The sequence below is a fragment of the Schistocerca americana genome, chromosome X (assembly GCF_021461395.2).
Source record: "Schistocerca americana isolate TAMUIC-IGC-003095 chromosome X, iqSchAmer2.1, whole genome shotgun sequence".
Lineage (NCBI taxonomy): Eukaryota > Metazoa > Arthropoda > Insecta > Orthoptera > Acrididae > Schistocerca > Schistocerca americana.
In genome coordinates this window covers 672280623-672297484 of record NC_060130.1, presented here as the reverse complement: position 1 = coordinate 672297484, position 16862 = coordinate 672280623, and the positions used below count along the sequence as shown (strand labels likewise).

General features: G+C 40.0%; 1 protein-coding gene across 1 annotated transcript in view; it reads right to left on the bottom strand.

Moving 5' to 3' along the window:
- LOC124555746 (vacuolar protein sorting-associated protein 13A-like) overlaps positions 1-16862 on the bottom strand; it is a 689798-nt gene that overhangs the window by 426786 nt on the left and 246150 nt on the right. Inside the window, exon 26 of the mRNA XM_047129770.1 lies at positions 1352-1521. Within this exon, the coding sequence (XP_046985726.1) occupies positions 1352-1521 (170 nt within the window). The remainder of the gene's footprint in view (positions 1-1351; positions 1522-16862) is intronic.

Genomic DNA, 16862 nt, shown 5'->3' with positions numbered 1-16862 from the left:
AACAAATATTTAAAAAAAGTTGCATGGCGCGAGATTCGATACGGCGACCTTCGGATTACGAACCCGAGAGCTTACCTCTGCGCCACGACGCTATAGGAAATTATAAATCGTAGAGAGTATTTCACCGCAACGGTTTCTTTTAACTGTCAATTTTCTCGACAACGGCTGAGAAGTGCATCTTGGTGCTTTGCCACATTACACCTCTAGCCATGAGCTTTTATTATGCGCAGTATGAATCGAATCTGAATTTCACAATTGGCGGCCTCCCCTTGTAAGTGTTTCTCAGCTTTAGAATCAACATACCTACAGAAATGGCTGTATATGACTACATTAGTACGACAACAGATCTTTTGGATACAAAACAATGCACTACAGGTATATTTCTAGATCTGTCAAAGGCAGGTATAGTGGATCATTAAATATATCTGAAAAAACTGAACAGTGTGATGCCAGAGGACTGGCAAATAAATGGATTGCATCATGTCTAAGTAACTGCATACAGAAGGTCACCAGGATGTACACAGACAAGTAACTCAATTCAGTAACTGAAATTCTATCTGGAAGTGAAACAGTTCCCCAGGGCTCAATACTGTGGTTTCTGCTATTCTGCCTGTATAGCAGTGACTTGAGCCTGAATGAAGATGCTCAAAGAACAATTACATCTGCATATAACACAACTGCACTATTCAAAGAGGACAACATATTAGCTGTGAATTTTGCAACTGAACAACTCAGCAATGGCGCTATGAACAACAGACTAATCACCAAAACCGGAAAGATTGTTTACATGAGCTTCTACACCACACAAAATACAAATTTCTCTCAACCACTTGTAACAGTAAACAAGAAATATATAGCAGCTAACTCTGAATTCAAATTCTTGGGTATGTAGTTAAAAGATAATCTAAAATGGAATAAACATATTGAGCAGGTAAATGCTAAAATAAGTACTGGCTGCACTGCCTTCAGTATGCTGCTGACATGTAATAGCCACAAAACAGTTCCATACTAAGCATTCACACAGGCTCACCTAAGATACGGTGTGATATTCTGGGTAATTCTACAGTTGCCCATAGCACTTTTATAATCCAGGAGAGCATCATAAGAATCATTAACTGAAACAAAACTAGACATTCTTGCAACCCCATTTTCAAAAAGCACTGAATCTGAGAATAAATTATGGTCAAAATACTTGGCAACTACTACATAATAAACCATCTTTGATTTTTTGTATAACAGTGTTTATAATGATATTAGGCTGTACTTATAAGTTTTATCTTTCATGCATTATTCTCAGATACTTCAGCTGTATTTTAAATGAAATAGGAGGTGAAAAACCAAATAAACTCACTTCTTTATAATAATGCTGTTATCAGGTCGAATATCCTCCAACAAGAAACATTGAAGGCACATTTTTAACTGTAAACTATGGTCTGAATATGTGTCAACAGATATTGTTGCCTCTCCAACAGCCAGCTTGCATAGTCCATGGTTCATGTCACGTACAGGAGAGCTAAGTATCTGTAAAGCACACAGACAAAATTTACGTTATAACTGGAATGGAACATGTGGTAAGTAAAGGACTCATATTACACTGAGGTAACAAAAGTCATGGATTACCTCCTAATATCATGTTAGACCTCCTTTTGCCCAGAGTAGTGCAGAAACTCGATGTGTCATGGACTCTACAAGTTGTTGGAAGTCCCCTGCAGAAGTGTTGAGCTATGCTCCTAGACCAATCCGTTATTGTGAAAGTGTTGCTGGTGCAGGACTTTGTGATGAACTGGCCTCTTAATTACATCCCATAAATGTTCAGTGGGATTCATGTTGGACAATCTGCGTGGCCAAATAATTCAATCAAATTGTCTAGAATGTTCTTCAAACCAACCATGCACATTTATGGGTCAGTAACATCACATTGTTTTTTGGGAACATGAGGTCCATGAATGGCTGTAAGTGCTCTCCAGCTAGCTTAACATAACCATTTCCAGTCAATGATTGGTTGAATTGGACCAGAAAACCCAGTCCATTTCATGTAAACACAGCCAACACCATTATGGAGCCACCACAAGCTTGCACAGTGCCTTCTTGACAACTTGGGTCCATGGCTTCGTGGGGTCTGCACCACACTCCAGCCCTGCCATCAGCTATTGCCTACTGAAATTGAGACTCATCTGACCAGGCCACAGTTTTCCAGTTGTCTAGGTTCCAACTGCTATGGTCACAAGTCAAGGAAATGTGCTGCAGTTGATGTCGTGCTGTCAGCAAAGGCACTCGCATTGGCTGTCCACTGCCATAGCCCATTAATGCCAAATTTTGCCACACGGTCCGACTGGATACATTCATCATACTTTCCACATTGATTTCTGCAGTTACTTCCCATAGTATTACTTGTCTGTTGGCACTGACAGCTCTACGAAAACTCTGCTGCTTTTGGTTGTTATGTAAATGCCACCAGCCACTGTGTTGCCCATGCTGAGAGGTAATGCCTGATATTAGATTTTCTCAGCACACTATCGACATTGTGGATCTGAGAATGTTGAATTACCTAATGATTTGCAAAATGGAACACCTCATTCATCTAGCTCCAGCTATCACTTTGTGTTCAAAGTCCGTTAATACCTGTTGTGTAGCCATAATAACAAAGGACACATTTTCACATGAATCACGTGAGTACATACAACAGCTCTGCCAATGAACCTCCTTTATATACTTTTTCTCCATGATACTACTGCCATCTTTATATGTGCATATTTCTATCCCATGACTTTTTTACCAAGCAAGGTGGCGCACTGGTTAGCACACTGGATTCACACACGGGAGGACAATGGTCCGACCCACAACCAGCCATCCACATTTAGGTACTCCATAATTTCCCTAAATCACTTCTGGCAAATGCCAGGATGGTTTCTTTCATAGGACATGACAGATTTCCTTCCTCATCCTTCCCTAATCCAAGCTTGTACTCTGTCTCTAATGACCTCATTGTTGACCAGACGTTAAACACTAATCTCTCCTCCTCCATAACTTTTTGTCACCTCAGTGTATGTCTGACAGCTGATGAACACAGTAAGCTGTTTTAATCTCTATGTTTATGTCCTAAACAAACATGAAGGACTGTCGAAAGACTCCCAATAGTAGGTTCCTTTTATTTCTTACAGATGTCACATCGCCAGTACAACAATACATAATAGATCCTAGTTTAACCAAATTTTGAGAGAAAAAATAGCCAATTTGCTTTACGAAAGTTCACAGTACTGAAATTTTTTGTACAAATATTTAACTATTAAGTTCACATACTCTCTTTTTATGGGTACCAATGAATGAAGGTGCTTTGTTTTCATGACCTCTTAGAAAAAGTGAAAATAACTACACTGTATATGTACAGTAGTATTTCTGCCATTTTTTAAATTGAGATGATACATGTAAATATTGTCAAAAGCTTGCCATCATTTTTTCTCAAACAATACAATTACACACATACTGTGGAACAATGTTCTACCCATTGAATTAGTGCCTCAAGTAATGCAACACGAAATAGTCTTAAGAAACACTTTAATGTACTGTTCTTTAATACACTAATGTTAACCAGAACATGTTTGGTTTTACGATAATTCTTATCCACTGCACATTTTACCTCTATACATTAATTTGAAAAACAAAACCATTAATTGTTGTTTGTCAGACTGGTGGTCATAATGTTATGACACTACCTGAAGATAATACATACAGAGCAGCTTGAAATGCCATGGACATGCCAGAAGTGGCAGCAACTCTGATGAGAACAGCAACTGCAGCTTCAAATTCAGTGTGGGATAGCAGAGTCGTATCTTCATGTACCTCCTCAGAAGAAGACAGTAATACATTATTATTCTCTTTTGTACAATTAGCAGAAATGATGACTGGTTCTTCAGCAGCACAGTTGTTGTCATCAACCAGGTGTAAGCCTGTAGAGAGCAGCATCAAAATCCAAAATTGTATCCACACACATTATGAATAAGTTCAAATGTTGGATCATCAGTTTCCTGTTCAGATTCAGTGGCATTATCAGCTACTGTCCAGGCCTTCTTAAAACAGTTGGTTTGGTGTATGTTATAACTTCACCCAAAGCAGCAGATATGTTGCGAACAGCTTTCAAGTACATTCCAATGTGAAGCTGTTTCTTGTAGTCTGAATGCACTGAAAACAGACTTAACAAGTCAGCACATGTATTTATGCTTCATTAAAGGGATTAATCCTTAATCCAGTGACTGCATACAGCTCATGGTATTAGCTGGTAAAAAGACAACTTCTATGTTCCAGAAGCTCCAGGTCATCAAATGTGTTAGCTGGTAAGAATACAACTTCTATGTTCAGAAGCTCCTGGTCATCAAACTTATGTGCAGAGCAGTGATCCAAAGTTAACAAGAGTCGTATCTTCATGTACCTCCTCAGAAGAAGACAGCAATACATTATTATTCTCTTTTGTACAATTAGCAGAAATGATGACTGGTTCTTCAGCAGCACAGTTGTTATCATCAACCAGGTGTAAGCCTGTAGACAGCAGCATCAAAATCCAAAATTGTATCCGCACACATTATGAATAAGTTCAAATGTTGGATCATCAGTTTCCTGTTCAGATTCAGTGGCATTATCAGCTACTGTCCAGGCCTTCTTAAAACAGTTAGTTTGGTGTCTGTTATAACTTCACCCGAAGCAGCAGATATGTTGCGAACAGTTTTCAAGTACATTCCAATGTGAAGCTGTTTCTTGTAGTCTGAATGCACTGAAAACAGACTTAACAAATCAGCATATGTATTTATGCTTCATTAAAGGGATTATTCCTTAATCCAGTGACTGCATACAGCTCATGGTATTTGCTGGTAAAAAGACAACTTCTATGTTCCAGAAGCTCCAGTTCATCAAATGTGTTAGCTGGTAAGAATACAACTTCTATGTTCAGAAGCTCCTGGTCATCAAACTTATGTGCAGAGCAGTGATCCAAAGTTAACAAAATATTTCTCTTCCTTACAGTCATTTGTCATCAAACCTTTAAGATCCATCTACGGAAGAGATATTTGATCATCCAGGCTTTCTTGTTATTCTCGTAGTGAACTGGCAGACTGAATAGACTGACATTTTTAAAACAATGTGGGTTTTTGTATTTTCCAATCACTAATAGTTTGAGCTTCACAGAACCATATGAATCACAACCCAAGATCACTGCCAGTCTATCCTTGCTATTTTTTTCATTCATGACATTTTTTGCTCCTGACATTTGGTTTTTTTGGGGGGGATCAAGTTATAGGAATGCAGACTTCATCCGTATCAAACACATCTCTTTGGATATACAAATGAGAGAGCTTGGATTGAAGTTCCTGTTCCCTCTCATTGACAATGTGCTAAATGAACAGCTTTCCAGACGTTCTGACTTGAACTTATTACTGATGAGAAAGTATACTTCAGGATTTGAAAGCCTTCTGCAAGTTGTGTTTTAGTTTTCTCTCCACTTTCAACCATATATAGAATCTGTTGTTTAGTTTTAGCATCAGAGCATTATGAGCTCATTTCTGTTTCAGGAGTGTTGCAAGTGATGGAGCAACAGGAAAACAACACATTTAGTGTTCACTCACAAACAGACAAAGAGCTCTCTGGACTGTTACTTGTGGTGCATGGTCTGAAGTACAGCCATTCTCTTGTCACTGCCTTGTGTTTTACACAGTATAAGTGACACAGTAGCAGCAAGGAAGCAATTGGGCCACTGTTGTGAAATTACAGTATAGTGCATTATTAGGAATGATTATGTAAAGTGCCAAATGAAAAACACCCTAGGACACAGCACTATGTGTGGAAAAAAAGTGAAATTCATCAAACATCTTTATTTGTTAATATTTTTACACGAAATTTTGATCATCTTCAAAGTATTCTCCATGAGCACAATGCACTTCCTCAAACGATCCTTTCATTGTTCAAAACAGTTTTTAAATTCACTTATCGGGTTGTTCTTTATACCTTCCAGTGATTTTTGTTTTAATCCTCCACAAGGGCAAAACACTTTCCTTTTATGTCCCTTTTGAGTCTGAAGAACAAAAAGAAATCACAGTGAGCAGAGCAGAGGACAATCGGTGTCATGCCATTTTTGATCAAAAAGTGCTTTAAATGAGAGGGCGGTGTGGGCTGGTGTGTTGTCATGATGGAAGAACCAGTTGCCTGTAAGCCATAGATCTGTCCTTTTCTTTCAAATACTCTCCCTCAATCTTTTCAAAACCTCTTAATGTCTGACTTCACTTGGCGACCTTTTTTCAGACGAGGAGAGCCACTTTTCTTCCACTGGCTTGATTGCTGCTTTGTTTCAGGGTTGTATCGATAGCACCACAATTCATCACCAGTAATCATCTTGGAAAAAAAATTCAGGGTCTTCTTTGAGCTGATTTTGAAGCTAAAAACATGCCTGAAGTCAATGCTCCCTTTGTTCATCTGTGTGAAGGTGAGGGACAAATTTGGCTGCAACCCTTCTTACGTGCAAATCTTCAAATGAAATCATCTGAATTGAGCTCTCTGTTATTCCAGACATGTCACAGAGTTGATCAATGGTTTGGCGATGATCTTCACAAATGAGGGCATTGATTTTGTCGACATTTTTGTCACTTCTTGACATTGAGGGGTGTCTTGAACAGGGCTGGTCTTCAATTGACATTTCTCCATTTTTAATATGTGAAAACCACTTGTAGACTCTGGATTTACTTAGGGCAGCATCCTCATAAGCAGTCTTAAGCATTACAACAGTTTCTGCGGGTGATTTCCCCAACAGAAAACAAAATTTCACAGTCACACATTGCTCTCAACAACCTGCCAACACCTTTTTACTGTAATGGAAATCATTGTTTTACTAAAAAGCTCTCACAGGTGAACCGATGCACTCACAGCGACAAAACATGACATGCTGACTCAGGTGGTGTGACCATAACGAACACCTGGTTGAACAATGGGTTGCCTCACTCATCCTCCCCAGCACAGCCCAATACCCATTACTTTTGGGTTCCCCCTTGTATGTACATACTTATTTGAGCTAGATGAAGAACAGGATATGGAACATGTAATGAGGGAACCAAATTTCAGTTTTTAGTATGAATTGTTCAACATTCACTTTAAGCATTAGGCTTTTCAATGCAATTTGACAGGGATCAAACAGCTAGTACCAAGTTTTCAGTTTATGTGATTTCAAAGTAATGAGGGTATATTGTATGTGTGTAGTCTAGTAATATTTTGATTATATGAGGCAGACTACTCCTTTTCATTTGTACAAAACAAATTTTTTCTAATAAATATATACAGAAGTAGCAATATTTGGCTATTTAAATACTTTAGTACACATATACTACTTACATAACATTTTGTGGCATTTTTAAAGGACTCAAAGAGAAACTTATATAAATTATTATGTAACTGAAGATACAAATGTAATACTCATCCACAAAATGTGTTGTTTGGACATCACACAATCAGGAACCTCAAGATCACAATAATTTCCGAGGAGATAACCAATCACTTCAACCTAAGTTCTCACAGACCTCAAATTATATAACACCAAGGAAAAAATGAAGGCCCTATAAAATACAAAACCAGGATAGGGAAATAAGAAAGCAAAGAGGAATTTATAAAGTTCATACCAAGATGACGGGCAGTCTCAGAACCTACTTGCAAGGTTACACAGTCTCACAGAAATTGAAATAAACTGCTCAAAAACATTTTGCATCACCTGCATATCTGCAGCCAAGTGTGGGTTAGATTCAAGTTGAGTAGGGGATGAAACTAAAAAACTAAAACAATAACTTTATTATGAAATGAAAGCAAGACAATAACTGTAATTAAAGCTTTCAGTCCCAAACTGCACATCCCTCCACATCTGTGAAATCAAAATTTGCTGCTTCATATCATTCCATATACTCTCACTCATGTAGTAATCTGCCATTTACTACACCTATTGCCCACATCTGACATAAGTCGGGCCACTATGGCAAGCATAGCGGGGGGCTAACATTCAAACGGCAACTACCCATGGCAGTCTCCATGGGTAGACCAGTCACGGGCCACCATCACCTGGTTCACCATATGTGCACAGCACAACACCAAAGACACCTAATGAGGATAGCATCTTCATACAGATCAGCATGTGCCCCCGGGCCCTCAGGTGTGAATGTATTTGGTACATGAGTACTGTTTGCATTGTGTTCTTGTTCCTGTCAGTCCATGACCCTCACTACTTGCATTGGTTGTGTCACTCAATGATCCAATAAATTTTTATTTCTTTTATGACCATGTGTTTCCTTGGGTTTCTAGTTAGAACACAAGTAGCAACAGGTGAGGGTTGAATTTTTGCATGTTTTGATTTCTGTGATTTTTCCGCATTTGGCTCTTCCACAAAGGCTTTACTCAAGTCACTTCAGCAACAACAGCAGGAGCATACGGCCATATTCGAAAGGTTGCTGGTTACACTGAGCCATACTCCACTGCCAGTTGCTCACCCACCATTGTTCCCACCCTATGATGAATTGTTGGAAGATTAGGATACCAATGAGAAGTAGCTTAGTCAACATTTTGTGGTGTTCCAAGCAACTGGCTAAGGGGTCTATAGAGCTCTTTTTCTTATTCTGGATATCTCCTCATGGGTATCAGTTACTGTACCAATTAGCTTATCTGCAGGAACCAGAGTTGTTTTCATTTGATGATATGTGTAGTTCCCTGTCCTCCTATCACCACAAGTATAGGCATCTGATCCGTGCACTTGTGAAATTCAACCAATGTCACAAACAGCTGCAGAAATCTTATTGCACATAAGTGGCCAGCTCTGCATCCTGAGTCATAAGTGTAGGTTCATCAGGACTAATTCTCACGAGTCTTATGCAGACACTAAGGTCTGAAATGATACCATTCATTCAGCCCCAGATGAAGAGGTGAATCAAAGTGCCCTTCAGCTTGAAGACTCTAAGCTGGAAGAGATTTTGAATATTGCACAGTTGTTCAAGGTCTCCCATGATTTGGGCCACAAATTAGAGACCTGGAGTGATTTTGCCATTGTTCATAGAATGCAGCCTCAGTGCATGGAGGCTAGTACGCAGCAGGACACAGAGGTAGCCATAGTACAAACAAGCAATCCGGGCCAATGCAGACATCAGGAACAGTGAACACCACTTCCTACATGCCCCTCTTGTTTCACACAACACAAGCAGGTGGCCTACCCCAAGTGGTGGTCCTCTTGCAATCAAGGCATAAAACAAAAGTCACATAACAGTGGTATGTCAATCTCTAAACCCCACCCCTCACCTTTTCCCCAGGAGTCACTGCTGGAATCACTGGAAGTTGATATTCATACTGTTTTGTCATTATGTTCACTGTTGTCTGCAGTCTGGAACAAACTTTTAACTGAAGTGCAGGTGATGGATAAGCCATTAATATGACAAGTCAACATGGGGGGATGTCATGTTCCTGCTCAACTGCCAGACATACGCCAGGCTTGGGACCGCACCGCTGGCGTTTGTTGAGTGTCAATTGGTAAGCTATAACAGACACTAGATTCCTATTTTTGACAAATTCATGACCAAAGGATTTTACATGTCATTTGTCAATTCTATTACATATTTTGTGGTCAAGGATGTCATTACTGAAAATTTGTTTGGGTTAGATGCCTTCACTGGTTTTGGTTTTTCTATTATGGGTGCGATGGATCTGGTATGCTATCAACTGCCTTATCATGAATTGGATTCTTTGTGTTTTGAGAGTTTTTTGATCAGTTTGCTGCAGGTTTACGTTGTGCAAGCAATTTCATGGCACACACCATCCTGAAACCCTCTGCCTGTCCTCATTTTTTTGGGTGTGACTGGTGCTGGTAGCTTTACGCAACCAGGTTAAGACAGAGGTAGAGCACTCAACATCAATAGTGAACAGGCTATGCCCTTGATGACCATCAAGAAGCTGTCAAGTCAGCTTAGGTTGCATGCCAACTTCAAGGTCATTATGAATGCACAGTAAGTCATAGCTACTTACCCCTTGCCTGACCTGGAGCAGTTGCTCTCAAAGTTGGTTGGGGTCAATTCGTAATTTTTTTTTTTTTTTTAAAAAACTTGAGTTGGCCGGAACTACCTTCTGATTCTGTTGGATGAGGAATCAAAACAGTTGCTTATGGTTTATATGTCTTTCCGTCTTTATCAATATCAGTGGTTAATTTTTGGGTTCACTAATGAACCTGCCATTTTTAACCCTTTCACCACTACATTGTGTGCCAAGAATGAATTTGTTATGGTTGCACTGCTCTCCAAATGCTGGTGCTTGTGCTGAGAGACAAAAATTTGATTTTTGCCCATCTTACCATCTGATTACTTAACTCAATGAAGAACTGAATTTCTTTCTTTCTTCCCCCCCCCCCCCCCCCCCCCCACATCATTGTTACCACACTGCATCAGATTACGTAAAACACTGCATGAAATTTGAAAGATTTTAGCTGATACACTGCAGTGTATGAAACATAGATAAGATATTGAAATGTTATTTAAAATTGAGAGCAGAATGATGTCTCATTCTGTTCTCAAATTGTTGACTTTTATATCCATTCGATGATCACATGTGAGGCTCCAAGTTCGGTCCACATGGATTTGCTGGCTGTACATCAAATTAAGTAAAACATCACACCAAATTTTAAAGAGTTTGCAGAGGTAAAAACACATTGTGTATGGTTGAATTTAGCTTGTACATTGTAATGTATGCAATGTAAATAAGATATCAAAATTTTATTTAAAATTGAGGGCAGAATGATATCTCTTTTTATTCTTGTGTTATTGATTTTTATATCTGGTGGACAGTTGTGCAAGAGACACCCATTTCCATCCCTGCACATAACAAATCATGTGGTCATAACAATTGTCATACTTCATAAATGGGTCAAGATATCAAAACAGGGTTTTTTGCAAATGATGGCATGTAAAGGGCATGTTTGTTGTATGGTAAATAATCAACACATCTCAATTCACCAAGATATGGAAGTAATCTGTCTGCTGCAGTTATAGGATGACGGAACAGGATGAGTAAACATGTCAGTATTGCTTTAAGGAAACTCAGGGGCCATGTTTGAATATGTCATCAGCACCTGGAGAATGGTGGAGCATGACAAGATAACTCATCCACAGCAGTTAAATGGTTAAACTTTTTTTAGATCAGGTTATGACAGTTGTCCCTCACTGTGTTAGCTATCTTTGTGATATCATTGTAACTGTCTCACTTTTTCCAGCCTTCCACTGTTTATTTGGATCATGAAATTTCCCAGCAGGGCATGTACCCAACACACCAACACATAGCAACTATTACAGGTTTGCTCTGTCTAATCTATAACTTCTGGCATTCCTTGGTGAAGTTACGTACTATCACAAGTTTATTCCAAGAGCAGCTACTACCAACTACACCTTCCATCTGTTGCTTTGGAAACATGTTCCTTTAGTTTGGTCTGCAGCTTGTAGGCATGATTATGTGCAGTTTAATGATAGTCTTTTCTTCACACCATGTCTTAAAACATTTCAACCCAGCAAGCATCTGGTTCTGGCCACAGACACATCCAACAATGGGCTAAGGACATTCCCGGTCCATTGCTATTCAGAGGGCTCCAAACAGCCTATCACCTTTGCCTTGAAAACCCTCATCCTGGCTCAGAAACATTATTCTCAGGTGGAAAAAGCTCTTGTTATTGTCTATGCTTAAAAAAATTTCACATGTTCTTCTATGGCGCTAAATTTCATTTAATTACTGACTATAAGCCCTTCGTTTCCCTGTTTATCCCACCAGTGTCCTTACTGAGCAAAGCCATTCATCATCTTTAGCACTGGGCTTTGTTCTTATCCTAGTACAATTATGAGATGCACTTTTATCCCCCATCATAACATTAGAAAGTAGATGCCTTATCTCGCCTCCCCTTGGCCCTGACCCCTCATTTGACTAGGAAGAGCTGCTTTGTTTTCAGCTGGATACAGAGGCAAGGTACACAGTGCATGGCTTCCACATTACCAGTTCCCATGTGGCAATAGACCCGTGCTCTGGCAGGCCATATGCATGATACGACAGGTATGGCCTGACTGAGTTCTGAGTCTGGCATTGGACCCGCTTGGTAACTTTTATTCACTATACCAATGCCCCTCTCTTTTGGATGATGTTATTCTCCTGTTAATGGTAGGGTTCCCTCCCTGCATTGTGATTCCAGCAGCTCTGCATCAGGAGGTCCTTCGCTTATTACATCAGCGACACTGGAGGACCTCTCACACAAAACTGCTGGCATGCCATCATTTTCTTTGACCAGACACCAATCAGGAGGTGGAACATCTTGTTGCAGCCTGCTGCAAGCCTTCAAATCAGCAGGCACACTGCACACTGGTGTTTTCTGGTGTTTTTTTTCCCCATGACTGGCATCTATGCGACCTTGGGAAAGAATCCACAATGAGTTTGCTAGTCCTTTTTTAGACACTTCCTGGTTGTTGGCAACTAATGCTTTTTCTTGTTTTGCATCTGCTGCTGACTGTATGCCTAAAACAGCAGACATGACTGTCAAGGCCCTGTTGTAGATATTCCCCATCGAAGGCTTACCTGGCACACTGGTTTGAGACAATGTGGTGCAATATTTCAAAGACTTTTGTACAGATAACAGCATTAACACATCATGACACCTCCCTTCTGTGTGAAGTCAAATGGCAAGATGTGATGCCTTGCCTGAACATTTAAAATGCAGTTGGACAGATAAGCAGCAGATTTCTCAGCCAAGGAGGCTCTAAAATCTGTTTAACCTGTTACAGAGTGATGCCAATTGGGGCCAAGCTGAGTTCCTGCACAGCTGTCATTCACAGACACTGCATGACATCTTGTGTCCCCCAGGGGCATTGGTTTCATTAACATTCATGCCTGGCACACTAATTTTGGCCATAGCATTTAGACAGTGTCCTCAATGGGTTCCAGCCATCATCAACAGCCAGGGCAATTGCTGTGTCTTCATGTTTTGCTGTGTCAGGCCACCAGAACCAGTCACTTGAGCAGGATGAGCAGAGGGCCCCCTCCACGGACTGTGTGCCTGATGCCTCATTTATCATTGGCCCTGGCTTACCCGGGTGTTTTGCTGACCAAGATATCCCCACCTATCCTGGCAGTCAGGTCATCTTCAGTACCGAAGGCAGGGTAGCTCATTGTGGCAGGTGCTGGTGCCCTCCAATCCACTGAGCAGGTGCCACTGTCAGGAGGTATGGATGCAGGGTCTGCAATGCCAGAGTCTCTCCTCTTCAGTCTGCTGTCATCACTGCCCATGCTGGAGCCCCTGTTTGTGGACTCCAACACTGAGATGATCAGAGCACCATCGCTGGTCCTGTCCACCCCCTCGGTCGAGTGGACAGTGGGGATGCTTTCATCCCATTCACTTTCATCCATCCAGATGAACAGGGAACTTCTCAATCCTTCGGCTGCTGCCCCTGACACTGCCTGATACAGCATGGAAGTCTCTTCAACCACAGCATTGTCACTGATAGTGCCTGGTCCTTCCCCCAAAAAGGAAAAAGAAGTGCAGTAAACGGATGGTACTAGTGGACATAAAGCAGGCCACTACAGCAAACATAGTCACAACACTCAAACAATGTACCAGAAAGTACCCAAGGTGGTCACCAGGTGCAGTTCAGTCACCGACCATCATCACTTGGTTTGCTGTGCACACACGGCACTACACCAGACACACATAACATGGACTTCATCTTTATAAGGATTGGCATGGGCCTCCGACACTCAGGTGTAGTGTTTTCTTATTCATGTCACTCAGTGACCCAATAAATTTGTATTTCTTTTGTGGCTGTGTGTGTGCTTGTGTTCCTATTTAGAATATTCCACAACATAGATCGTAACATGCTTGGATGCTACTTGGAATGTCATGCACATGGTTGGCTTTCAAGTTGCTGTTCTAGCTTGCGACATTTTACAATGACAGTTCTCCTGAGGTCATCCATCAACTTCAGGTATGCTAAAGATTCACTGCATCTCATGATATCAGTAACACTTTTAAATAGTTTTATGCAAAGGTTGCAGAAAAAGTGTGAAACATTCAGCTCAATGGAAAAAATTAAACATATGTTTAAGATCACTATGGTGGCATGAAATTTCATGCATTTTCCCACAAAGGTCCATGTCTCCAGACACATAGCAACCCACTTTAATAATTATTTTCTAAATGTAACTGAGAAACTTTGTATAGTCAGCTCAAAAGAAAAAGTGTTGCAGCATTCGAGACAATCAGTGCCACAGGCATTCAATCAACCTGAGATCACTTAACTTCTTTCCATGAAATCATAAAAATAATTAACTGTCTTCAAAGAAAAATTCTCATGGCATTAATAACATTTCTAGTAAAATACCAAAAGCATGATTATAGATACTGTACATATTTAATGCATCATCCTCACAATGTACCTTTCTATAAGTATGCAGTTATTAGACTCTTGTTTAAGAACAGTAGTACATACATTCATTTCAGGGTTAGCTCCCATAGTGGCATTGACAACCTAGTGTACAGAGCCCTGCCTACCCTAAGGTGTGGGACATGCTGTCTCTGGCTCCCCCGTTGGGGCCAATCCCTTCTGGTCCTCCAGGTTGCAAGTTGAACACAAGACCGATACCACTTATCATTGTGAGTAATCTAGCAAGGAATGCCAGACTGTTCTTATATAAATGAAATGCACAAAGAAACAGGAATATGGAAATACCAGTACTAACATTTAGAACATGGAATGTTCATGCACTGCTGCAGATAGGAGTTATGGATAGTATTGTTGAAGGGATGCTAAGGTATGGACTGAAAGTTACTGCACTTCAGTAAATGAGGTGGAAGGGAAGGGGTGAGGTTCATAAGCATTAATTCTCCCTATATTATTCAGCAGAAGATGAAAGACAAGAGAAACATGGAGTTGAATTTATAGCCTCCAAGAATACATGTAAATCTGTTATTGCTCTCACTTTGCATAATGAAATAATATGTACTCGGGTATCAAAGCCAAATTACACTATGTGACCTTCATGAATATATATGCTCCTATAAAGAATCAGATGAAGATATGGTAGATGGTTTCTAAGATCAGCTACAGGAGGTTTGTGACAGAATACCTGAACATGACTTCAAAATAGTCCTTAACAACTATATTGCCAAACTGGGCAAAGAAAAGGCTTTCAGAAGCATGCTTTGTAAGCAAAGTCTGCATGATAAAACTAGTATTAACGGCATGAGGATTGCCAAGGTTGCTTCTGTGAACAAGTTAAATGCAGTAAGTATCTGTTTCCTAAGAAAAAAAGTCTACAAAGGGCCTGGAAAATACCAGGAACAAATTGAGCAAACAAAATAGACCATATATTGGTTTCAAAGAGGTGGGTATCTGATATAGAAAATAAATGCACTTTTCAAGTAGCTAATTCTAATCTTGACCATTATCTAGTAGAAACCAAAATGAGGCAAAAACCTGCTACGGCTGCCACAGGAAACACTATCAGAGAAAAAAATGGAATATAGAACAAATGAAAGATATGTCTACATCTACAGATTGAGGCACGAGTTACAAACAAAAGATGGCTAAGACCATATAGACAAAGAACGAAACACTATTAAAAATGACATTTTGACAACAGCATATGAAATACTAAAGGAAACAAGGAAGCTTCGAAATCAAGACTATTATGATGTTGAAAGTAGACAGGCAGTGGAACAGAAAAAGGAAACACGACTGAAGTGCTTACAGCAAAATATGGCATTATATAATGAAAAAAGAATAGAGGCAGTGAAGTTATGTAGGATAAAAAAAAGGAAAGTCATAAGGAGAAAGATAGAAGAGATGGAAAAGCACTATCAAAGGAATGAGAGTGGAAAGCTGTATTAGAAAATTAAAAATGGTACTCAAGAACATAGACTGAAATCAGCATGGAAGGATGTTGTTGTTGTGGTCTTCAGTCCAGAGACTGGTTTGATGCAGCTCTCTATGCTACTCTATCCTGTGCATGCTTCTTCATCTCCCAGTACCTACTGCAACCTACATCCTTCTGAATCTGCTTAGTGTATTCATCTCTTGGTCTCCCTCTACAATTTTTACCCTCCACGCTCCCCTCCAGTACTAAATTGGTGATCCCTTGATGTCTCAGAACATGTCCTACCAATCAATCCCTTCTTCTAGTCAAGTTGTGGCACAAATTTCTCTTTTCCCCAATTCTATTCAATACCTCCTCATTAGTTATGTGATCCACCCATCTACTCTTAAGCTTCTTCTGTAGATTGAAAAACATAGGGGATAGGCTACAACCCTGTCTCACTCCCTTCCCAACCACTGCCTCCCCTTCATGCCCCTCGACTCTTATAACTGCCATCTGGTTTCTGTAAAAACTGTAAATAGCCTTTTGCTCCCTGTATTTTACCCTTGCCAACTTCAGAATTTGATAGAGAGTATTCCAGTCATCATTGTCAAAAGCATTCTCTAAGTCTACAAATGCTAGAAACATAGGTTTGCCTTTCCTTAATTGATCTTCTAAGATAAGTCATAAGGTCAGTACTGCCTCACGTGTTCCAACATTTCTATGGAATCCAAAGTGATCTTCTCCAAGGCAGCTTCTACTAGTTTTTCCATTTGTCTGTAAAGAATTCATGTTAGTATTTTGCAGCCATGGCTTATTAAACTGATAGTTCAGTAATTTTCACATTTGTCAACACCTGCTTTCTTTGGGATTGGAATTATTATATTCTTCTTGAAGTATGAGGGTATTTCACCTGTCTCATATGTCTTGCTCACCAGATGGTAGAGTTTTGTCAGGGTTGGCTCTCACAAGGCTATCAGTAGTTCTAA